Consider the following 26107-nt stretch of genomic DNA (forward strand, 5'->3'; position numbering starts at 1 on the left):
CTTGGTTGTTCCCTCCAAGGCCAGATACAATTGGCTCAGTCTTCTTGGATTTAATTTACTAGTTAAACCTGTCAGTTTTATGTGAAAAAAAAAATCGGCTTGATTAAACTGATTAGCCAGTTAGTCAAAATGATGGTTTTCTTAGGTGTGTGTAAACAAAGAAAGTGGTTTAGAGAATTTGGCTAAATGGTTTTCCACCTAGCTAAAAGTTGCCATGGATCTAATTTTTCACTCAGGTTATCTCAAATTGAAGGTAATCTCAACTCTCAATATGATATCCAGAACAACTTTGAGGAGGCTGTAATACTAAAAGAAGCAACTTCTGGAGAAGAAAAGATAGTATCATGAAGTCTGGATTAGGATGAAATGGATCTTACAACTCTGCATTTCCTCTCTTCTACTATCATTCCTCTTTGTAGAGAAAATGAAAGATAGAGCTTATAGTGCAGTCTGTATTTGCCCATACTTCAGGCACATATAATAATTAAATTTAATAACCTTTTTTTTTTTGAGAGACCTATGTCTGGTACTACCATGTCTGGTAGTTCATGGTTCTTGACCTAAGGAAACCTATAGTCAGGTAAGGGGAGAAAAAAAAGCAAAACAAAATTGAAAATAAGTGTGTTTGAGAGATAGAAAGTTCTGTGAGAGTCCGTGAAAGGGAGGAATCTTTTTTGGCTTAGGGTTCAAGGCTTTATAAAGGAATTGGGACCTGAAGGATAATGGAAGAATTTTAACCCTAGAGATGTGGACAGGGAAAGGCATCCTCAGACTCATGAGAGCAAAGACATGGAGGTAGTCAATTGTGGGATGTGTTTCAGGAATGGTATTAAGATGCTTGGACTAGAGTATAGGGCACATGAAGGGAGATACTATAAACTAAATCTGGCTAGGTAGATTGGAAACATACTTTACCCAGTAGGCAGTGGGGAGCTTTATTAATTAAAGGGGTTTGATCAAATCTGTACTTTCTTGGTGATATATTCTTTTATCTTTCTCAGTACCACTTTCCTCTCTCCTCATCCTTTCCTTTTCTCCTTCCTATCTCTCCCTGCCCTTTCGATCTTCCATCCCCCATTGCATAATAGCAAGAAGACACTCAAAGCCCTGTGTTACAAGAGAATTACTACAATTCCACTCTGCTCTGTTCCTCATGTGACTTCATGGCACAAGGCACGCAGTAATTCTCTTGTCCATAGCTCTGTCTTGTCTGACTTTCTTCATTAACATTCTCACTGCATCCCAGCTGGACACAGCTGACAATTACAAGCAGCTCCTTATAGGAGTTGTGGCTCATTTGAACATGCTGTAATTTAGTTTAATTCTTAATTGTTGTCGTTAGTACTAATTTCCTTGTGTCTTTGTTCTAGGTCCTATTACCTTGACAGTTGTTCATCTGGGTCACTGAAATTGTGTTCACTTTAGAAATTGAAATTGGTATAATTTTTTAAAAAATCCTTTTTTTTTGCACCATCAAATTGATTTTTTTAAGAAAAAAGTTTTTGAGTACCTCCATACAACTGCCAAATAGATGTTCTTTAAGCACAGGTCTGATCATGTCATTCCCCTGCTCAAGTTGGTCAGTGGACTCTAGAATAAATACAGCTGCTCTGGTTGGCATCTAAAAGCGCTTCACACTCTGGTTCCAGCCTACATTTTCAGGCTGAAAGGTGAGAACTTTCCTATTTTTCTATGGTCGAGCCAAACTGGCCTACCTTTGTGTTAATGCACAGGTTATCCCCTGTGCCTGAAATGTTCAGGCTCTTGACCTCAACATCTTGGAACTTCTGGTTCCCTTCAAAGTCAAGGTAGATGCTGCCTCCTTCATTCAAGAGGTCTTTTCCGTTCAGCCTCTTTGAGGCAGCTAGGTAGCACAGTGGATAGAGTACAGGGTCAAGAGTTAGGAAGATCTGAGTTAAAATCCAGCTTCAGACACTCATTAATAGTGTAAATCTGGGCAAGTCAGTTAACTTCTGTTTGCCTGAGTTTCCTCAACTGTAAAATGGGGATAATAATAGCGCCTACCTCCTAGAATTGTTGTGAGGATAAAATGAAATAATATTTGTAAAGTACTTAGAACAGTGCCTGACACATAATAGATGCTTAATAATTAATAGGTACCCTTTCCCTCTTTGTTACTCCTCTCCCGAAATTATTTTGCATTTCCATATATATGTATATATATATAGACACATGTGTATATATAGGTAATATATGTATAACATACATGCATATATATGTAATATTTACTCATCTGTGAACATGTATCACTCCAGTAAAATGTAGGTTTCCTGAAGACAGAGATCACATCTTGTTTTTGTATTTGTTTCCAGAACATAGGTGCCTGGTACATATTAGGCATTTAACCCCATTTGGGGTTTTCTTGGCAACGATACTGGAGTGGTTTGCCATTTCCTTCTCCAGCTCATTTTACAGATGAGGAAACTGAGGCAAACAGGGCTAAGTGACTTGCCCAAAGTCACATAGCTAATAAGTATTTGGGGCCAGATTTGAACTCAAGTCTTCCTGACTTCACACCTGGTGCTGTGGTTCTTAATCTCCTCTCCCCAAACTTGTCTGGACCTGTGATTTCATCTGTGTAAGGAATTCCTGGTGTGGAAACTCTCTGTAGATTCAAATCAGCAACTCTTTTGTGACTTTGTAGTCCTAAAGAGTTTTCTGGGGTAAAGAGAAGCTAAGTAAAAACTTCCAAGTTAATGCAATTAGTATGGATCAGGTAGAATTTGAACCTAGATATTTTGGACTCCAAAGCTGACCCTTTATCTACCATGTGGTGTTGCTTAAAAACTGATTCAACGTATTGGCATTTACAATAGAAAAAGTCACGTTGTCTGATGTGGGAATTTGTTGGGTTTAACGATGCATTTGCTACAAAAAGGTTTTGTTTTTCTTTTCTTTTTTTTTTTTCTTTCTCAGTGGTTGAGAGGTGAATTGGGAGGGAGTAAATGCTTATTAATTGAAAAAACAATTATATTTAATAAAATAAAAAACCTCCTCAAAGCCATGTCTTTCTTTGGGCTAGTCTGTTCTGCACACAATAGAACTTTTTATAGTGCGAAGAGAAATATATTTAGTTGTCTAGAGAGCTTGGTGTTCATTTTACATTCTTTGAAACATTCTCAGAAATCCCTGACTTGTTGTGGTTTAGTGTCCAGGAAAAGAGATTTCGAGACTGCTTCTAAATCCAGGCTAGTGGTTTATATTGAGTATTTCCTCCTTTTTTCCGTTAAAAATCAAAAGTTAAAAATGTGATTTTTACTTGTGGGCACTTGCCTTTTTTTTTTTTTTTCCATTTTAAAAAAGGTTGCTTACATAGGAGCTTACATAGGAGCTATGAGATTTGATCCATCTTTTTTTCCTGTCCTCCAGTCTAACAAAGAACATTTGCAACATTTGCACTTCTGTCATCATCATTTCCTCAGTTGTTGGAGGTTCTGTGTCTAAAAGGAAAAAGAAAGAAAATATGTATTTCCAGGTGTAAGGAAGATGTTTTATCTCTTTATCACTTTAGTGATCCCTGGTCTTTAGCCTCATCATCCTCTATAATGTGGTCTCCATTCCATATCTGAGTTTGCATGACCAGAACATATGGAAGGGGACATTTTCAGAGTCAAGCTAATACTTAGTCAATCAAAAAAGAATTCATTAAATGCTTACTGTGTGCAAGGTGCTAAGGATTCAGACATGGCAATTAAAACAATCCCTACTTAGGGAACTTATATTCTAGCCAAAGAGACAGCGTCTGTCTCTCTTCTTTGTTTCCCATGCTCACCCATGATTTGGGGGATGGAGGAAAGGAAGATGTCTTTTTGAGTTGTCTCTTTGTCCCCCCGCCATGACTTGTGTGTTCAGTACTAATCATCTGGAGTGGAAAGTTCCCATCTAGAGGCAGCCAGTCTTGAAAACTTAGTACCCCTAGAGTTGTTGAGAGTGCATATATTGAGAGGGAGAGAGGGAAAGAGAGAGAGAGAGAGAGAGAGAGAGAGAGGGAGAGAAAATACATTTGTGGTGTCAGACTGACATTAATTCATTCAGACATCATGGGCTCATCACCATCTATAGCTGCCTTCAGAAATCCTCTCTTTTCTCTGTTTATTTCAATGGCCATGAAGGTGCCTGAAGTGGAGTACTTAGAGCTTGGTAAGACATTAAAGATGCCAAGGTCATCCATTGTATCTCAAGCTATCACTTTTGTCTTGCCACTGGACTTCAAGGACTCTTGAAGAGTGAGGTTGATGACTTTGTGCAACTCTGCCTCACTTAAATCCAGTTCACTTGAAAGTCAAGACATCATCCTGTGATGTTATTGGTCCTCTTCAAAAATGAAAGATAAACAACAACAACAACAGCAACAACAACAACAACGGGTTCAATATATGACCACAGTTTGGATACTAATTAGCTCTGTGGTGATTCTAACTTGTATTGTTTCCATATGAAATGAAAAATATTTGTATTTTGAAATAGTGAGGGATGTTGCCCCCGCTTGAAAAGCTCAATTGAATTTTGTACACCCATGGGAGGGTCAAATGAAATCTATAGCTCTGTATGAGCTGAAAACTTATTCCTTCTTACATTTTAAAGCAAATATCCATTATATTTGCTAGCTTCTTTTTACTTTACAGGTGTAGACATTGTAACCTTTTCCACTCCTACAATAAAAGGACCTTGTGGGGAATTATAGTTTTATTTTTGTCTTTGTATGTCTGGTGCCATGCATGTGGTAGGTGCCTAATAAGTTGCGAGATTGATTGAATTGAGTTGAAAACAACAGCTTTAGCATTTTTAGCCCGTCTGTGCCTTGCTGGGGATGAGAAATGGGGGGGAAATAAGGGAAGGTGGTGAGTGAGCCAAATATAGAAGTTTTATGGGCAGTCAGCTTGTCAGAAGAATGGTTAAGTCTGAGGAATTTTGCTTAAGGAGATGAGTAAATCATGGCTGTTACATATCACTCACTGTCTGTTGGTTTTTCACACACAGCCAAAATGGTCGAACGCTTGAGTGTGTAGGACGTAGCCTGAGTGTGGTGTTGTCTGAGGGAATCTGTAGTTTTCCCAGAGTCGTGATACCCTGGAAATTGATTTCATTTAGAGTCTGGACATTTTTTACTCATGAATTATATCATGTAGCCCAACCAGGAGCAGCAAATAGATTTAAGAGGGGGAAATGAATGATAGTTGGAGAGAAGTCAAAGATTATAAAAGAGTAATTAATTGGTAGGACATTTTAGAATTGTCCTCTTTGGGTGCCTGTCAAAGCTCTAGTGTGCTTAGGGCACTGAGTGTTGGGTGTACTGTTGGTCTTTTTTAATTTTTATTTTTTTCAGGAAGTGGTGGTTGGCGGGGCTGGGGTTGGATTGTGTTTGTGTCTGTGTGTAAATATTTGACCTACAATGAAGGCTACTCCTCACTTAAGCTTTGGTGTTCCTTTTATCAAGGCTCAAAGCCATCCTTCTCATCTGTCCCTTTGATCACATTCATTTTATCTTCAGAATGCTGTGGAGGCGCTCCTTCAAAGCCAGGTCCTTGACTCTTTGCTACCAATTTCCCTTCCAGGCCACCTTGGAATACTGAATATATCTTCTGTCTACATACTTGGCAAGTAGGTTGTAGTGGGAAGGAATGTCAGAACTAGTCAGGAGGGACCGTAATTCCTGCCCCCAACAGTTACCAGTTGTGTGGCCATCTCCAGTCATCCTGATCTATATCTTGGCACTGGACCTACAAGGCTCTGGAGGAGAAAGTGAGGATGGTGGCTTTGCACAGCTTTCCTTCACTTCAATCCAATTCACTTTCATGTCGTGGCATCACTTTCTTGATGTCAAGGTCCTCTTTGAGAGACAAGCAACAACATGGACAAATGACTTAACCTTTGTAAACCCGTTTTCTCATATGCAAAATGAGGAAAATAATGCCTGGTATATTTACCTTCCAGGGTTCTTACGAAAATCAAATGAGATGATATATGTAAAGCCTTTGAAACCTTAAGGTGAAATATCAGTATCATCCATCATCATCGTCATCATTCCCTGCACTTAACTCTTCACAGCTCTTTTCTTGAATATTCTCCCTTTTTTTGGCCTGCTAGCCCTCCCCTTTTTTAAGTTCTATATCTCTCTGTCTACCCCGATGAAGGTAGGGACTGTCTTTTGCCACATAGTAGGTGCTTAACAAATGTTTATTGATTTATATCTAGTAGTAATATTTTACCCTTTGTCTTATTTATACACTTTTTATGTTTGTATTCTCAGTACTTAGCACAGTGCCTGGCACATAATAGGTGCTTAATAAATGTTTATTGATTGATGTGTAGTAGTGGTATTTTATTTATCCTTTGCTCTACTTATGAACTTTTTATCTTTGTATCGCCAGTGTTTAGCGCAGTGCCTGGAACATAGTAGGAGCTTAATAAATGTTTACTGATTGATATGTAGTAGTAATATTTCATTTATCCTTTGCCCTATTTACAAACCTTTTGTCTTTGTAATTCCACTACTTAGCATATAGTAGGTGCTTGATAAATACATGATTGATTAAACTGAGTTTAAAAAAAAGCAGCTTTAGTGTTTTGTGTGTGGAGGTAGTCAGTAGGCCTCTTACATCAACACTTAATTCTTTTTATAATAGGAGAACAGGTCATAGAAAGGCTGTGCTCTAGTTTAGCTCCCTCATTTTAACAGATGAAGAGACTGAAGAGTAGAGAAGTGATGTGGCTTGTCCCAGACCCCTTAAGTTGGATAATACATAGATTTAGAGCTGGAAGGAACCCTAAAGGTCATCATTTTACAAATGAGAAGACTGGGCTCCTGCCCTTAAAGAACTTAGGGTATAGTATGGATCTAAATAAGTGTAGCTAGGTGGTGCAGTGAGGAGAGTGCTGGTCCTGGAGTCAGGAGGACCTGAGTTCAAATGTGGCCTCAGAGACTTACTAGCCTCTTACTTACAAGCGGCAAATCGCTCCAGTATCTCTGCCAAGAAAACTCCAAATGGGGTCACAAGGATGAAACGATTCAATAACAAAGCTGTTATTATCATTATTATTGTTTTATTATTGTTCTTAACTACTTGTGCTCTTTGGGCTAAGCACTTTTCTCTGGGTCCCTCTTTCCTCCTCTCTAAAATGATGGAGTTAGACTGGGTAGGTCTCTGAGGTCCTTTCAGTCTCTAGATCAATGATCCCATGGTCATTTCGTAACTAATATTTTTAGTCCATAATCTCATTGGCTAATTTTTATTGGTCTTTATGTGTCTTGTACTCCCTCCAGTATTTACTCAATATAGCTGATCAATAATTTTACTTGATAAAGGAATATTCCTTTTTAATATATTGGGATACTTTCCAGAACATCCCCTACATTTTTAATGATGAAAACAGTTTAGACATTTCTTACTAGCAGAAATTCAGTGAACACTACCCCAAATTTAACAAATTATGTGACAGATTAACTTTATAAAACAGGAAGCCTTGTGCTTAATGGGATCCAAGAGCCTTGTGGAGCAGTCTTATACCCAACATTTGACAGCTGCCACCAGTACAACTAGTTGGCATCCCCTTTCCTCATGTATGTGCTGTAGCTTCATTCCAGCAACTGGCAGTTTTCAACAATTGACACTTTCCTGGACTCAAAACACGATTTTCTCATGCTGCTAGTTCCTAGTTAGGATATTATGATTCAGTGATTTGCCTTTGCACCAAGAGCAAATTTTGTGACATACGTGTAGAGTCTAGTCTTTTTTTTCTGGTCATTTTTAGATGGGAATTGGCTGCTGGCAACTCAAGAAGCCCCTTTGTTGCTAAGTCAAAGCTGGATTTTCTGTTCCTTAGCTCTGTGTACTGGAGCTCTCTGACTGTTCAGATTATGATAGCAAATTGTACAGGCTTGATGAGTGAAATTTTCTTGAAAAAAATTTGAGGGAACAAAAGCAAAAATAATACGGATTTAAAACTAGAAGTGTAAAGTTTTTCAAAGTTGGTAAAAAACTTAACCAAATGGTCAGAGCTTTAGGGATTGTCCACTGCAGAAGTGACAGTAATACTTGAGGCAGAGGGGGTGGGGGGGGGGCAGAGATCAAAATCTTTAGTATGGGATTTTTATCTTCATATTAAGTTTGTGACCATTTGATTAGAACAAAGTATTAAAAATTTTATCAGGAAGTCTTTTTTGTAACCATGTTATTTTCTTTTTTTTTTCTTTCTTTTTTTTTTGCTAAGCAATGGGGTTAAGTGACTTGCCTAGGGTCACACAGCTAGTATGTGTCAAGTGTCTAAGGTCAGATTTGAACTCAGGTCTTCCTGACTCCAGGGCCAGTGCTCTACCCACTGTACCACCTAGCTGCCCCAACCATGTCATTTTCAATAAATACTTTCTTAAATGATTTCATTACACTTAGGGACCAACTTTTTTTTTTTCACCATTGGGACACACAGCTCTTTTTTTTTAATGTAACAGTGAATGGAAGAGGGGAATATAGGATTTGTGTGACAGTTTGCTAGAAACTTCTTGCATCCACAGTATTAAAGGAAGGCTACATATTTGTTCAAGAAACTTTCTTGGTGGAGCATTTTTCTTTAGAATTTTAGTTAGCAAAAAAAGAACTCTCATTGGGAAAAGAAGCAGGTGAATACTTTCATTCAACAAATATTTATGAAACATTTAAGGCATATAAAATGCTAAGTATGTCGAGGGTCACCACAAATGTACAAGCTGGACTCCCTGCCCTCCATGGAACGAAAAAAGAGAAATCGCTATAGTTTCTGTAAAAGCCATGTTGCCTACTAGATAGAGATGGCTTCGGAGGCAGGAAGACCTGAGTGTAAGTCCAATCTTTGCCTATACTGGCTTTGTGACTCTGGGTAAGTGACTTAACCTCCCAGTTTTTAAGCGATTCTCTAAGACTATGAGATGAAAGAGAAGGCACTGGCCTGCACTGGCCGAGGAAACTCTAAAGCAGTGAAATCACAAATCTACCCCTGATCTATAGAATGTCTGTCCGGCCTCCCTCGCCCTCATCTCCACCTCTTGACCTCCCTGGCTCAAACCCCACTTTCTGCAGGAAGCCTTTCTTGATCCCCCTTAATTCTAGTGACTTCCCTTTGTTCATTATTGCGAATATATCCTATTTATAACTTGTATGTACATAATTGTTTTCATATTATCTTCCCCATTAGACTGTGAGCTCCTTGAGAACAGACCCTGTCTTTTTTTTTCTTTTCTTTTCTTTGTATTCCCTGTACTCTGCACAGAGCCTGGCACATAGTAGGCATTTAATAAATGTTCATTGACTGACTGACTATGCCCATCTTTAAAGTTTACAAAGATATTTACTTACAATAACCATATAAAGTAAGTATTCCTAGTTTATTTTTTTAAATAATTTTTTATCATAACTATCAACTAAACAAATAAAATGAGGAATAAAGTCATATGTAAAGCCATAAACACCAAACTTGATAAAAGGATATATATGTGCATATATATGTATGTGTATACATACATATATACATGTATATATATATATTTTTTTCATATGCTTCCATATTGTTGTCTTTATCAGGTTAGTTATGGTCAATGTCTATGTCCTTGTTGCTTAGTATAATCATTTCCCAGTTTCTTCCTGTCCTTTATAGTTGTCATTTTTATAGTACAATAATAAAGTGATGTAGCACAAAGTAACTTATCACTCCCTAATTTTTTTTTTTGTTGCTATTACAAATAAGGCCAGTATAAATATTTTTTGTACAGCCCGGTTTCTCCCCACCTTTTACTCACATTCTCAGAATGTTGTCATAACTGGAGGATCAGTGAATGGAAAGGCATGATCCATTTCACAATTCTTATTGTATATTGATATAGGTCATTTTCTGAAAAGATTACACCAATTTATAGCTCCACTAATAGTGTCATAGGGGTCTGTTTCCTCATAACTTCCTCATTATTGATTTTTTATATGACAAAAGTGATTAACTCAAAGTTATTATTAGTGATTATTAGAAACTTTGAACATCTTTTCAACTGAGTTATTAAAAGTTTCTTTCTTTGAGCATGGCTTTTGACCATTTATCTGTTGGTAATATTTTATCTCCATTTTACAGGTGAGAAAACTGACTTACCCATGTTCACAGAACCAGAAATGTCAGAGCAAAGATTTTAACCCATATCTCTTGACTCTCAGTCAGTTATAACCTACTAGGATTGCATTTTGAGCTAGGTCTTGAAAGATAGGTAAAGAAGATGGGGTGGAGAGGGGCATGAGCTGAGCCGTAGAAGTGGAAAGTCCTTCCAGGCCTATTCTGGGAAGACTAGCTTGGCTAAAGTTGGAATAGGGTGGTAGTGGGAAAGTAAGGCAGTGTATTTAAATTCTGCTTCTCATGGATCTGTGATTTTATCGATGCCATTGCACCTTTCAGTGAGGAAGATCCTAGCCTACCCTTGTCTATCTGCCCTGCTCAACTACCATGTGCAAATCTGCTTCAGGAGGTCTGCCCAATTTACACACAAATCCTACCGTCATTTTCTTGACATCCCATTGGAACCAGTGAAGCACCTTAGCTGTGCATATGCAATTCCCAGTTCTTGTAACATGACTGATTGATCTACTTTTCCTGTCATACATTTATTTCCCTGGTATTTATTACTCCCTGATACATTTCTTTCTCTTTATACTACTATTCCTGTGCAAGTAGGAAGAGTGAGAGAAAGCTGAAAAGGTAGGTGGGGGGAGGGTTGTAGAAGACTTCAAATGCCTTCATTACCTGGCCTCTAACTTACTACCTTTCCAGAATTTACCATCTGCACATTTTTCTTTCAAGAGGAAAATAAATCCCTAAAAAACCCATAATTCTCTTTTGAATGCATAATCCATGAGTAGGAAAACATTAGGATGAATAGTAGATATTCTTGTATTTTAAAAGGCAAATATATAATCGAAAGAGAACTTGAATTTTGATGACATTCATTCATGTTTTATATACCATAAACAAAAGTAAAAAGAGAGAGAGAGACCAGAAGCACAAGCATAAATGGGTTCTATTTATTCAACTCCTAAATCAGTTCTCATATCTGTCCATTACTCTCTATTTCCATCGCTGCTACCCTACTATAGCCCAACCATCCTCTTGGACTATTAAAAAAATCAATGAATTGTCCTTACTTAAGAAACTCCAGGTGCTAAAGCAAGCTGTATTATTTTGTTTCTTTTCTAGGCAAAACCAAAGCTAATTGAGCCACTTGACTATGAAAATGTTATTGTCCAGAAGAAGACTCAAATCTTGAATGATGGTTTACGTGAGATGCTGCTTTTTCCTTATGATGACTTCCAGGTAACTGGTTTTATTTTTCCTATTCTTTTAAATCATGTGATTGGTCTTTAGGGGTAATTGGTCAGGATATAAGGACATTTGTTGCCTCTTAATTCAGGAACTTAATGTCTTTCTACCAGCTGAATGTTTGGCTTTTTTTTCATCCCTTTTTAAGTCTCAGCCATGAGAAAAAGAAAATGACAGATGTGTTTGTAAGACACAGGTAATGATGATATATTTCCAACCAGCTCTATGGGGATTGATTTTGCTAATAATTTGAGTATGGCAAACATAAGTATACCTGTCCATGAGATTATGAACAAATTATAAGGTAAAGAGGCAGTATGGAAAGAGCACCAACTTTGGAGTGAGAGGACCTGTGTTTAAATTCCCTGTATCTGACACTTACCTATCTGTGTCACTTTGGGCAAGTCACTTAACCTCTGAGGCACAATTTTCTTATCTGCAGAATGAAGTGGGGGGTGGATAGATTTAGATGGCTTGTTAAAATATTGCTAGGAGATAGCATCTACATTGTAGGCTCTTAAAAATGGTTTGTAGATTGATCAAAAGTTTCTCACAGAAAAAAAAATCTGAAAAATGCTACTTTCAAGTTCCCTTATGATATACAGAATCATTAATAGGCTTTAAGCAATTTTAGAAGCATATATTTTACAATCCAAGGGTTAGGATGTTTAATGAAGAAAGAGCACAATCTTACTTTGCCTCTCTATAGAATTAAAGTATGCAAATAAGTTTCTCTGTTTCTTGACGGGGAAAAAAATCTTTGGGAACATGATTCATTGTTAATGGGAAAGTTCTCCCAGAGAACTCTTTCCAGTGGTACAATTTTTGAATTTATTATAAACTGGAATGTTTTGAAAACTACCTCACAAAATAACATCACATAGCAAAAAGAAAACAGGTGGAAAGCTCAAAAATGACAGGTTTTTTTTGCCAGTAAATTTGGCAAGGTTTGTGTTACATTTGCACAGTAAAAACAGACTGCTACAAATTATACTAAATGTTGACATATTTTTCCTGTGGAAGCCTTTGTGGAAGCTAAAGGTTATCTTGAGGTTCACTGAACACGACTGGCCTTAGAGTGTGTGTTTTTATATTGCAGCAAAATGGATTCTTTAGAAACCATTTTAATTTTGCAGATCCAGAACATCAAGTTGTTTTTGTGAAGGGACTATGATACAAATGTTTAAGAAATGAGAAGAATAAAACATATCCAGTATCATCTTTAACCCCAGAGACACAGGACCCACCTGTTAATGAACATCGCAGAAGTAGCTGGTTGAAATTACATGAAAATACCTATATGCATTTTACATATTAACTACTGCTCTGGAGATATTGGGTACCGGGCTTACCTCTGGCAGAAACACAAACCCTCCACCTTTTCTCACTAAAAATGGGGGGGTTGACAAGTATTGTTTTTCTCATTTTCCTAGTTTTCCTCAAAATGAGAGACTAGAGATTTCAGCCTAAGTTTTCAGTTGTAAAATAGGGAATAAGATCTGGCCCTGGGATTTCACTAATGTAGGAAATTCCCTTGGTGAGGAAACTCCCTTTACCAACACAGGTTTGTACCTTCTATTTAATTTATAGTCTTAGATTTGACTAGAGTACTGAGAGGTTACATAATTTTCCTAGCATCACAAAGCCAGTGTGTGTCAAAGGTAGTACTTGAACTCAGGTCTCCCTGGTTCCAAGGCCAACTCTCTATCCACTATACCACACTGTTCCTTTTTCAACTGTAATAATTTCAAATAGGGTTTTATCAGGGTAGTGGTTGGTTTCAGGGGTATCATGAATTCTTCTATATATGTTGAAGATGTCTAATTTTCTCAATGATAGCAAATGGGTAGCTTAACTCTTTAACAATTTGAGAACTTTCCTGTTCTCTCAGGGATATTGCTGTGTCTTTCTGAAGCATGTACCACCATGATCTTGGAAGAATTCATATTAGAGAAAGAAATGAAAAGGCAGTGGGAAAATATATAAGTGTAACAGGTTGTATGATGCTTATTTGTCCATTCGTGTCACCAGAATTTATTAATTCCCTACAAAGTGGGAAGTGTATTGCAAGGGTTCATGTTAACAATGTTTTGTGTTACTAATGGCAGCTTGTGTGGAAGAAGTAGTAGAAACAACATCAGTGGGGATATATATGATGAAAAGAAAGTGAGCCAAACATGTAGTGAGGGCAGTTATCCATTAAAGGAGGAAGTCCTCCATTGCAGTAGATTGATTCTCCATTGAGGATGTGGGGCCTAGGCATGGGATTTCATTGGTGTGGGTTACTTCCTGGTGAGAAAATTCCTTCTTAAGGATGGAAGTGGGCACCCTCTCTTCAACCTACAATTTCAGAGAGTTGCCTAGAGCACTGAGACATTTTGTGACATGCCTGAGGTGACATAGCCAGTATGTTGTAGAGGCAGGATGGCCTCAAGACCTGTTTTCTAGCCCTGGTGCCACACTTGTTTCTCCTTATGGAAAAACGACAATAAGAAATATATGGGGGCATAGGAAAATATGAACGAGGATAGCTCATGATGAGGCGGTGTAGAGAGGTTATAATCTGCCCACATCCATGGGGTCTTGCATCTTTCAAAGCATCAGTGGAGCCCCTGCAGTCTTAACTAAATTGTCATAGTAATTAAAGGAGCTTAGTAGACAGAATATTCAGCATGATAGGATCAGCTTTTTTAGCCAGCTACTTGAGGTGAGTTTTTGTTTGTTTTAATCTTAGGGGTAGGTCAAATAAAGCAATTGCCTTAAAATAGAAGAGGAAATGGACTGTCTTAAACATCAAGGGGTCAAGAGGCTCTTATGCCTACCTTGACCTCAAGCTGCTTGCTGTTATATGCATGATTGAGGCTAATTCAACTGTACTGAATTAAAATTTCATTAATTAAACAGATGCTAGGTGTTGTAAAGAATATAGAGGTAGGCATTGTCTCTGCCAAATCTGCTTAATTATTAAATTAAGGTATAAATTTTGGGAGAGGATGAAATATAGTTCAGGGAAAGAATGACATGTATGTTTAACAAGGGATGAATTTGAGTTAGTTCTTGTTACTGTGGACTTTAAATTGATCTGGTTGGACTTTTAAATAGAGAGCAACCTATTTTGCTCGTAAGATAGTCATTGATCTAGTTATATGGGGATTTGTGTGAAAAAATATCTTAGGAAAGGATTAAAGGGGAACAAGAAAAATGCCTCACAGCTTTTCTGATCGATAGATAAATGTACACTAAAAAAGAGGAAGAGGGAAGTTTTTTATATTTTTGAGACCATTTATAAGTTAATTCTCTTATTAGTACAGTCAAGGAATGGGGTACTGGGATCAATCAAGTATTCTTATTGGTAAGAGAATTATCATATTGATGATGAAATATGTGTGTAGCAGATTTTTAAAGAATTAGTAAAAAAATTACTAAATGCTGACTACATGCCAGGTTCTGTACTAAGCAGTGGAGATGCAGAAGGCAAAAATTCTCCCTGTCCTAAAGAGATCTCATTCTACTCTGGAGGACAATGTGCAAACAACTGTGTACGTAAATGATATATACAGAGTAAATTAGGTAATCTCAGGCACTGGCAGTTAAGAGGACCAGGAAAGGCCTCTTGGAAAAGGTGGATTTGAGGAGGAAAAAAGGGGGACCTTTATTGGATGGCCTCAATGTTTTTTTAGTTAAGTATAAGGTGTTGAGGACCTCAACAAATAATGGTGGAAGTACAGGGAGATGCTTCTTGAGAGATGAGCAGGTTTGGAACAGTTCCACTGTGGGTAATGGAATAGAAAATTCGTTAGGAAAGAATAGAGTAATTGCCATGTTACAGGCCTTAGACCTAGGGAACCAGCATGAATGATGGCCTAAGGGTGACAGTGAACACAACATAAATGATGTAGTTCAAAGGCTCTGGCTTCTTTCAGTCCGGCCTCTGGAGTTCTCCAACCCAGTTGAGATAAGATAATATATAATTGTAGTGGTTTGTGATTTTCTCTAGTGCATTTTCTCCAACCACATGCAGCAGCACTTGAATAAGAACAAAGAAGCAGATGGCTGGAGTAATCCAGGGTTGGGGTTTGTCAGGGCATGATCAGTGATAGGAAAAGAAGGTGAGTGATCTGAGAGTAGAGAATAATATAGAGTTGGATTGGTTCAGTAAGGGGTTGAGATAGGGAAGAATATAGCCACTACAGGGATGATGACCTAAGAAATAACTGAGTGATGGAGAGAATGGAGGTCACAGAAAGGACAAAGAACAGGGTTAGTCTAGAACAGAAGGAAAGGTGGAATGATAAAAGATTATGATCAGACTAAAGGAATTTCAGGGTTAGTAAATATGGATGTGGAAGTGAAACTCTTAATGTCAAGAGTTAGTCATGTGAATTGAGTCTTGAACTGGAAAGTTAAGGTGTTTGAACGTACATCAGTATTGATGTGAAAGTCCCTGAGTATGAGGGCAAGGGTTGGTATAGAGAGGGTTCTTGATTGATGGGAATGGAAAAACGATCTGGAAGCACGGAGTATTCAGTCTCATCTACTGTGGAGAATAAGTTTTTTTGGGGGGGGAAGGTTTTGAGTGAAAGTGAAAACAATATTAGAATGGGTAGTGCAGGAAGCAGTGTTATCAGGAGAAAGGCAAGTTTCACTAGGTGCCAGATGATCGTGTGAGAAAAAGAGAGTTTTAAGATGAGAGGAAGTTTGTCAATTATGGATCAGGAGTTTCAGAGGACACAGCAAAAGGATTGAGAAGATCTGCAGTTGAACATGGGGGAGGGAGAGGTGGATAGAGTTAAGGGGATGGTCAGCTGGGGATGAGCAGTGGGGGTTGGCACCTTGGTAGCCAGGGCTTAAGAATCACTGGTATAGGGAGAGTATGAGGAGGGTCAGAGTATGCTAACCATTGAGGAATAAGTCCAGGTAAAGTATCAGTGGTTGGAGATAGTTCTAGTGAGGAAGGAACATGATTAAACTGTTCAGGGTCCTCTAGAGGAAAGTGAATGTTGATGTTGTACCTAGTGGAACTCCAGGAGACCCGTCTTGACAGCAAACAGGTGCCAAGTTGGTAGAAGGCCCTAGTAGGCAGCAGGTAGAGGGATCTTATCCCGGGTTCTTCAGAGCTGGAGAATGCCCTTGAGGCTAAAGAAAGTGGGAGATGGACGTCTGGGTCTTGCCTAGCTGGAGAAATCCCTGGGGCAGGACCCATGGAAGCCAGGAGGCTGGTGGCCAGATCTTGTCTGAGTCAGACCTCCCTCCAGGGCCCTAGGCTAGAGAGCTCCTAGGCAGCACTGAAAGAGGCTGGTGCCTTTGAACTCCCTCATTTATGCTGTGTTCATTGTCACCCTTACTAATACTCACAATCACTCATTCTGGTTCCTGGGTCTAGGGCCTGGAAAACCCTCCTCATTCCATGTATTCAGCTACTACTGACAGTCGCTCTCTACCCCACCTTGTCAAGCTCCCCATGATTACACCCAGCTCCCATTAATTTCTTCATCTCCTATGACCTTAATCATTTATTTCCTACATCACCTCATTTATCAGTTCTTTATGTTTCATGTGTTTTTGTTTTGTACCCCAACTACATCCTTAGAGACCATAACTATGTGTGTATGACACATGTCCACATAGTAGGTCCTTCATAATTTTGCATTGGTTGATTTGATGGCTATCAAATCCATGTTAAATACAGTTTTCGTTGTTACTTGATTGAGAAGGAATTCAGTAAGGTCATCATCCTGAGCATTAGTTACCTTTGTTCTAATGTTAATGTGGATTTCCATTTAGAGAACATTTGTTAAAGAGTATATTGTTACAGAGTATGGATCAGTGGAGATTAGATATTTTCTGAGGTAAAAGAAATAATCCCAAGAGAGGTAGCACATTAAGAATAAAAAGGGGTGTAAATTTTGCAGTCAGAGAGTCTAGGTTTGATTGCCTGGTCTGCTACTTACTTAGGTGTGACATTAGGTAATTCCCTTAAACCCTCTGGGCCTCACTTTACCCCTTTTGTAAATTGATGGAGTTGTGTGAGATAATTGTTACATTCCCTTACGACTTTAAATCTGTGATCTGATAACCGTTGGGTTTTGAAGCAGCACATTAAAAAAAAATTGTGATCTCATAATATATAGCAGTTCTCAACTAAGAACTTTTATTTCAGGAGCATTCTTTGAGCCTAAATATCCCAGATGGCAGAGGTACTCTTTTGTCCTGATTGAGTGAGCACAGAACAGATTAAACAAGTTGAATTATCTGTCAGCTGACATGGGGAATCTTGATCAAAGCTGAATGTAGCATCCAGAATTTTTACCTTTTAATTTGCTCTCAAAGGCGCAGAATATTCTACTCTGTTATTAGACCACTGGTCTCAAATCTTACGTCTTTTCTCTTGGAAGGGCCTGCTACCAAATGATACCTTTTCTCTTGCATTGCAGTGAATTGAAGAGGTTGTTGGTTATGATTTTTTAGTCCTATTTTATTTATTTATATTTGTATTACAAATTTATTTTATTTTGAATTCAAGGAAGAAAACAAGCATTTCCATAACACAGTACAATAAAAAAGATGATTGCACGTGAAACTGCAAATCTACCATGTACAACTTCTGCAATCAGTCAGATGGCCCCCTGCATCATACTTGTCTATTTCTTATATATTGGACCATCATAAATATTTGGTAATGGCTAGGCATGCAAAATTGACAAGCTTAGTTATGATATAGTTATAATGGAGAGACCATATAAAGATGGATTTAGGTTTGAGTGACTTTAGAGATGCCACTTATGAATTTAAAATTAAACTGTGATACCCTGGATAAACTAAGAGCGAATAGAATATCATGTATTTAGCCAGAGGATGATTTTGAGCTTTTAATAAAAAGGAGTATGCTACTCTTAGATCTCTATACTATATATATATATATATATATATATATATATGTAAATATGTTTACAATATATGGCACATGTGTGAATTCAGTTATATGTAGCTCACATGTCCTGTCGGTTATGGTACTCCATCATGCCTTTATCTATATAATAATTATTGACAAGAGAACTCAGTGTGAGCTAAAGATTATTGGAGACCCCTGTAGAATATTCATATTTGGAAACATTTAAATACAGATAGATCTTTACATTCTTTCAGCATTGTATAGAAAAATGTGGTTAACCCATTTCCCTTTAAATAACATCCTGATTGTAATTTTTCCTCTAGTTCTTTTCCTTTTCTACTTACATGTGACTGATAATGATCTAAAAACTACTAACCCAAAAAGGAAGCCAAGCCCTACTACTTACAAAAGACCTGGAAGTTACCAATCACAATTCCGGTCTGTCCTTTTGAATAGAAAATTAGCAATGGTGCTATTGTATGTGAATATTATGATACCGTGTTCAGAAAAAGTTCTGTGTTTACCTTTTACTGTTTTATTGAAAAGCGTTGGTTTTTTAAAATTAATTCCTCAAAGTTTCTTTCTTGGAGTCCAGTAGTCTGCAATATAACTTTCAATAACCATTGTGGTTTCTGGGATATTAGTCAGTGTTCAAGATTGAACATGTCTCAGAATCCTGGGGAAAAAATTCCAAGTTGAAATTTGCCACCAATAATTTTAGGTTCTTAGGTCCAAGAGCTGGAGGGAGCTTTAGAAATAATTTAGTTCAACTCCCACATTTTGGGCCTCAGAGAATTAAATGGTTTTTAATCAAGGTCATACAGGTAATAAGTGTCAGAGTCTAAATTTGAACCCAGGACTAAATCCAGTATTCTAAGCACCATTCCACATTTTCTCTCTCACAAGACTGTTGATTTAACTTTATTTTAGATGATGTTTTTATAAAAAATGGTATTCTGATTTTAGAAAATAGTCTTTCTTTAAAATACAAACTAAACAAAATGGTGAAGAAGAAACCACTTTTTTCATAACTTGAAATAAAGATATGCATAAAGCAATTTTAAAACTGGGAAAACTTGACTAGTGGCAGTAGATTTTCTACAAAGCCCCCTGCCCTCCCTGATGAAGATCAACAAGTCTCTCCATTAAATGGAAATAAAGCATTATGGGACTGTGGGAGGAGCCCTGAACTTGGACTCCACAGCACTTTAATTCAGATCCTAGCTCTGTCACTTACCAAACTGTGTGACGATGAACCAATCCCTTAATTTCTTTGGGTCTCAGTTTCCTTATTTGTAAAATGAAAGTGTTAGATTTTATGATGTAAGGTTCATTTCAGCTCTAGATCTATGATGCTATGAAAAGCATTCTTCTTTAGGTGACAAATACAAGCTGTTTCTTATGTTGGTTAAGTAGGTAAATGGCTATTTATATTTTTAAAAGATTTTTATTGATATCTTTTGTTTTTATGGTTACTGATGCTGCCCAACAAATCCTCCTTCAGAGTGTAATCCTTTGTAATGCATTTAAAAAGAATAATAAATAGTTCCGCAAAGTTAATTAACATATCGAAAAAAGTCTGACAATATATAGTGTTCTAGGTGGCGCAGTGGATAGAGTGCTGGGCCTGGAGTCAGACAGACTCATTTTCCTGAGTTCAAATGTGACCTGAGATACTTACTAGCTGTGTGAACCTGGATGAGTCACTTAACCCTTTTTGCCTTAGTTTCTTCATCTGTAAAATGAGCTGGAGAAGAAAATGGCAAACTGCTCCAGTATCTTTGCCAAGAAAACCCCAAACAGGGTCATGAAGAGTAGGACATGACTGAAAAATGACTGAATAACAAAAACAACACTCCTGTCTTCCCCTGTATAAGCTCAGAAATGGGAATGGCTACTTCTAAAACTTCTCTTAAACTCTTGTATGTGATGAGGATGGAATTGAACCCAAACAACTTTGAGAAGTATCCTCCTTTTCATTGGAAATGAAGCAGGAAAAAGAAATGTATTTGCGACTCATTAAATGTTTAAGGACTTGAATATTTTATCTCCTCTTTAGATAAGATGATTAACTGAAACCCCTTTGGTCCAAGCAGACAACCGGCTTTGGCCTGTTTTAAATCAGTACTATCAGCCCTGACCTAAGGAAGGGAGGAGCAGGATGGTGTGATAGCCAGAGTGGTTTCTGAGCACAAATTCCACACCAGCAGCAGCAGACATCTCTTGAGGAATATCCTCACCCTTAGTATTTTTGATCGTTTTCCTTAGGAAGATCAGAGAGATCATAGATTTAAAGCAGAAATTCTTACTTAACCTTTTTTTTTTTCATGGGTCCCTTTGACAGTTTGGTGAAGCCTCTGGATACCTTCTCAGAATAATGGGGAGAAGTATTGTACTTCTCACCATGCCACTGATCTCATAATGGCTTTTAATAGTTATTCTTTTACATGTCATCTCATCTACTAGAGCACAAGGGCAAAGATCATGTATTTGCTTATCCTGATAATCCCTGGTACAGGGTCTTACACAGGCTTTCTTTAAAAATTGTTTTTTTTTTTTTATTGATGTCTTTTGTTTGTACAATTCCTTCATTTCCCGCCGTGGTCTTCTCCCTCCCCAACTTAAAGAGCCATCCCTTAAAACAAAGGAAATATAGAGTGGGGGAAAAAAACCAACTTATCAAAACTAACCAACACTTCTATCCAGTTTGGCAGCATATGTTATGTTCCATGTCCATAGTGTATTTCGCTTTGTAAAGAAAAGAGGGAGGTGAATTCTTGTATCTTATTCACGGCATTCGTGCAGCACAGTGTTGATGGCCATCTCTGTAGTAGACCCTTAAGGAATATTTGTTCAATGAACAGAAGAATTTGGGAATCATTCATGTAAAGATTGCAGTAGTAGTAATAATAATAATATATCTTCCCAAAGGAGAAAGTATAGAGAGAAAGAAACATAATATGTGAGGTCACTAAAGTGTCATTCTATTTTTGTTTAAAAACAAGTTGTTGATTCAAAGATAACACGCCAATTTCCATTATTACTAAATACTCTTAAAAAAATTAATGCTAAAATGCTCTGAAAAATAACAACTTCTATTCCTTTCTTATGATGGTTCCCTGATCAAACCTAGATATACTGCTTGGGCGCTGATGGATCACCTAGTCTTATCTGAGTAATATGGTTGAATAAATGCATGAGTCCCTGAAGAGAGAACTCAGAACTTGTAGTCCTCAGGCTCTGCAAGGAAATGAGTGAGAAGGAGCTGTGCATCTGTTTTGTATTTGATATGTTTGAGATAAGATTTTTTGGATGCCATCCAAGATGTTGAAATGCAACTTTGAACAGACTGGAGTGATGCTGATAGACGAAGAAAAAGATGAGGAAGAATTCTCAATACAGGATACGTAAGGAAATGTATCTTCTTAAAGTAGGACGTGCACATAAATTCGTTGATATATCAGAAAGTTGATGTAAGCTACAGACTCGTGATATCAGACTCAAATAGAATCAGATTCATGCAGGCCTCATATTAACTTAGAAAATCCATATTAATAATGTCTGTTTTATTGCCTTTTTATGTATTTTATTAAACATTTCTCAATTACATTTTAATCTGATTGGAGCCACACTTGGGAGTTTTGCCCTAGTCGGACACTAGTTTGACACCTTTGCTGTAGGTCATTTGCTGGAGTCCTTTCGATAATGTTTCTTTTCTATGGTTTCTGTGGTTCGCATTTACCACTTCTTCTGGTGTTTCTAAGGGAATATTATAAGCAGTTTTGTTTTTAGCTCTTTCCTAGGGGTACTTATTTTCCCTTGTGCAAAAAGCTGAGACTGCTATGATTTTGAATTTAAAGCAGTTTTATTTTAAGGCTTTACAAAGAACAAATAAGGAGACTCTAACTTGGGTTTCCTTAGCAAGAAAATAGCTAATTAATCCCAATTTCCTGATGAGTACTATTTCTTGTCCCTCTTTCCCCAGAAATACTTAGTTGTAGTCCACTGAAAAAGACTAATTATCACCAGAAAAAAAAGCCTACTAATAGAGGGCTCTGCTGTGTGGGTCCTCGGACCAGTACAGTAGTAATTACAACTCCTGTGTCCCATCCATCCGCCCCCCTTGGGACCAACACGCCCTCTGCCATAGCATCTGCTGCTAACATATTCTGGCTCTTAGCCACTCTGTCTATTTCCCATTGCAACCATGTTTTCCAGGATTTTTTTTGCAATTCCTGGCTTGCCTCAGGCTCTCCTAGCAGGTATCATGGCAGCTGTGGGCTCCACTCCCTGCCAACAACTGGTCTTCCTCATTACCACTATCTTCTGGAAGTTTTTTGTGCACAGAAATCCCTATTCACTGCTTTCTATCTGTGTGCCCTGGACTCAGAGTATTATGAGAGGTTGAGGTTTCTTTTGTTCATTCTTGTACCCTACTTTACAAAGGGATGGAGGGAAGAGGAGAAGGAAAAAAGGAGGAATGACCGGCTGGCTGTTGCTGCCTTACACCCATAGTAACTTTGTGAAAATAATGGTGCTGATTAGATATTAAAAATTCATAAGTCAAGTCAAGTCAGCAGTTATTTATTATGCACCTACTATCTGCTAAGTACTAGGGACACAAAGAAAGGCAAAGGCAAAGGAGCTAATGGTGGAGAAAACATGCAGACAACTATGTACGAATAAGATTTATACAATATAAATAAGAAATCATTACAGAGGGAAATCATTAGCATTAAGGGGAATAGGGGAAGGCTTCTTGTAGAAGTAGGATGTTAGCTGGTACTTGAAGAAAGCCTTAGGAGCCAAGAGATGTAGATGAGGAAGGAGAGAATTCCAGGTGTATGGGGGACAGTTACAGAAAATGTTCCTAGTTGGGAGATGGAATATCTTGTATAAGGAACAGCTAGGTGTCTGGAAGAGTACATGGAGGTAAGTGAGAGAAGACAGAAGGGCAGAAAGGGGCCAGTTAGGAAAGGCTTTATTTATTTATTTATTTAAAAAAGAAAGAAATCTATTTATTTATTTATTTTTAGTTTTTAACTTTCATTTTTGTAAGATTTTGAGCTCTAAATTTTCCCCTTCCATCCTTCCCAAGATGTCATGCAATCTGATATAGGCTATACATGTACAATCAAATTAAACATATTTTCACATTAGTCATGTTGTGAAAGAAGAATCAGAACAAAAAGGAAAAACCACGAGAAAGAAAAAACAAAAACAGAGAGAGAAAGAAAATAGTATACTTCGATCTGCATTCAGACTCCATAGTTCTTTCCCTGGATGTGGATAGCGTTTTCCATCATGAGTTTTTTGAAATTGTCTTAGATTATTGCATTGCTCAGAAGAGCTAAGTCTAACAGAGTCAATCATCATACATTGTTGCTGTTACTGTGTACAATGTTCTGGTTCTGCTCACTTCACTTGGCATCAGTTCATGCAAGTCTTTCCAGGTTTTTCTGAAATCCAGGAAGGGCTTTCTTTAGAAGACTTTATTAAATTTGATCTTGGAGGTAATATGAGCCGTTGTAGATTTGTTGAATTTGGGGTGGGTATGGTATGTCATGGTCAGACTTGTGCTTTAGGAAGATTTATTTGAGAAAAAATGACTAATTATGGAAGGAAGAGTGGACTGGAAGTTAGAACGATTGAGTTTTTGAGTTTTAGCCTTGCCACTGACTACTAACATTGTAATCTTAGGCAAATTACTAAACTCTGAACCTAAGCTTCCTTAGCTGTAAAAAAAGGAATAAGAAGAATGTCCAAACTCCTTTCCTTACAGGGTTGTTTGGAGGGTAAAATGAGATAATGCTTATAAAAGTGCTTTGTACATTGTCCAGATCTTTACATATATAATGTATGCTTTTCATCCTATCTGTACTCACACATAACACATGGAAACGACATTTTAAACAGAGATAAAACTGCCACATGTAGATAAGCAGAGTAAGAAGGAAAGAATAAAAAAGCATTTATTATTTACTTATTGAGTGCCAAGCACTGGGCATACAAAATGCAAAAATAGTACCTGCCCACGAGGAACTTACATTCCAATTGGAGAAAACAACGTACATCTGGGAGTGGTAGCCAAGGAGGAGCTCTTTGGTCTAAAAAGTTAGAGGGATAGTCGGTTGACATACTCCATCTAGGAATAATAATAATTGTGATTATAATAATTTATATAATACTTTAAGATTTGCAAAATGCTTACAAGGATAATTGCATTTTATCTGTACAACAACCCTGGGAGGTGGGTGCTGTTTATTATCCCCTTTTTACAGATGAGGAAACTGAGACAGACCAAAATTAAGTGACTTGACCAGGGTCACACAACTAGTAAGTGAGGTCACATATGAATCCAAGTCTTTCTGACTCCACATTGGAAGGGGAAGAAAAAAAAGAGAAGAAGAAAGATGTGTATTTAATCTCTTCCTCGTGTCCATGGCAGTAGGTGGAAGGGAGGCAGTTTTCTGGCAGAGTAATTTTTATTTTTGCTTATGAAACTTTGTGGTTTAAAAGCATAAAATGTTTTGCTTGGCCCCTGAGGGCAAGACTAGGGTCAGTATGGATGTATTGGGCTAAGTGAATGCCAGGGTCCTTTCTAGTGCTGGACTATGATACTGAGTCAGAGAGAACCTTCAGTTTTCAAGGAAAAAAAAACTTTCTAACAAATGGGATTGTCCAAAAATGGAATGGGATGAAGGGAGCTCCCCCTCTCTATAGTTAACTCACATAGTTTTTGTAATGATCTAATGAAACCATATCTGTGAACTGCTTTTCAAACATTACTCTATAAATATTAGCTGTTATTATTATCACAATCCTCTCTGGAGTATTGTAAATGGAAGTTGGTTAATCACTTGTCAAGAGTCTGGCTGACCACTTGTTGGGGGTATTGTATCAGACGTTTCAGGAGACATCTTGGAGGGATCGGGCCCTTTCTGTCTTTGTCATTATGTGATTCATTCATCTTTATGACATACCCTAGGGGACAGATTATAAGAGTAATGAAAATGTTCATCGTTGTCTAATCAATTGCAGTGAAAGAAGGAGGAAGAAAATGGAATCAGCAGTCAGGGTGGTTTAATAGAGATCAAGGATGCTCATCTTCCCCTCAAAACTTAAAAACATGCTCAAAGCAGAAGAAAAGGACCAATTTCTCTATTCCATTCCCTGCTTCTGTCTGTAATGTATGCATCTAGGTTTAGGACCTCTTAACACAGCGAAAAGAGCCCTGAGTCTAGAGGGTAAGAGGACCTGGGTTCAAATCCTGTCTTTAACAATTAATACCCTGGTCCTCCATTTCCTCATTGGGAAAATTAATGATTTAGATCATCTCTGAGATCCTTTCCGCCTCTACATTGATAATCCCATGAAATGAACAATATGAATTTTCCTACCTGGATCAATTATTTAACTTTAATAATTTTGTTACTCCTTTGAGAAAAATTTTGATCCATTCCTTTAGGAGCATAAATAAAATTTCTTCTTTGTGTCATACCCTTTCTTAGTTATCGCTTGGTTCATTTTTTAAAACAAGCAAATTAATTTTCTTCTGAATGTTCAGGAAACTAATTCCCTTTAAAAAAAAAAAAAAAGGAATTCTCTGCAATTGTTAGACCGGTCTAGATTGAGCTTGCCAGAATGTCAGCTTTACTTGGAGATGTGGGGAACGCCCTTTGTGAATGTTTGTTTTCTAGTCTAGCTGGGTTCTTTCTGATCATTTCACAAGCAAACCATATATTATGAAACAAATGAGCCTGCCAGATTCCCAGGATGGTTCCATCACTACTCTGTTCAATATGATAGAATAAAGTGCCCAGAGATATCCAGTAATAGTATTCAATATTGCACTTAACACAAGACTTT

At 37.6% G+C, this 26107-nt stretch overlaps 1 protein-coding gene across 1 annotated transcript in view; it reads left to right on the forward strand.

The window, feature by feature from the left end:
- DOCK9 (dedicator of cytokinesis 9) overlaps positions 1 to 26107 on the forward strand; it is a 359630-nt gene that overhangs the window by 159737 nt on the left and 173786 nt on the right. Inside the window, exon 2 of the mRNA XM_027854137.1 lies at positions 11224 to 11340. Within this exon, the coding sequence (XP_027709938.1) occupies positions 11224 to 11340 (117 nt within the window). The remainder of the gene's footprint in view (positions 1 to 11223; positions 11341 to 26107) is intronic.

Source organism: Vombatus ursinus, unplaced genomic scaffold (genome assembly GCF_900497805.2).
Source record: "Vombatus ursinus unplaced genomic scaffold, bare-nosed wombat genome assembly UNPS02010304.1, whole genome shotgun sequence".
Classification (NCBI taxonomy): Eukaryota; Metazoa; Chordata; class Mammalia; order Diprotodontia; family Vombatidae; genus Vombatus; species Vombatus ursinus.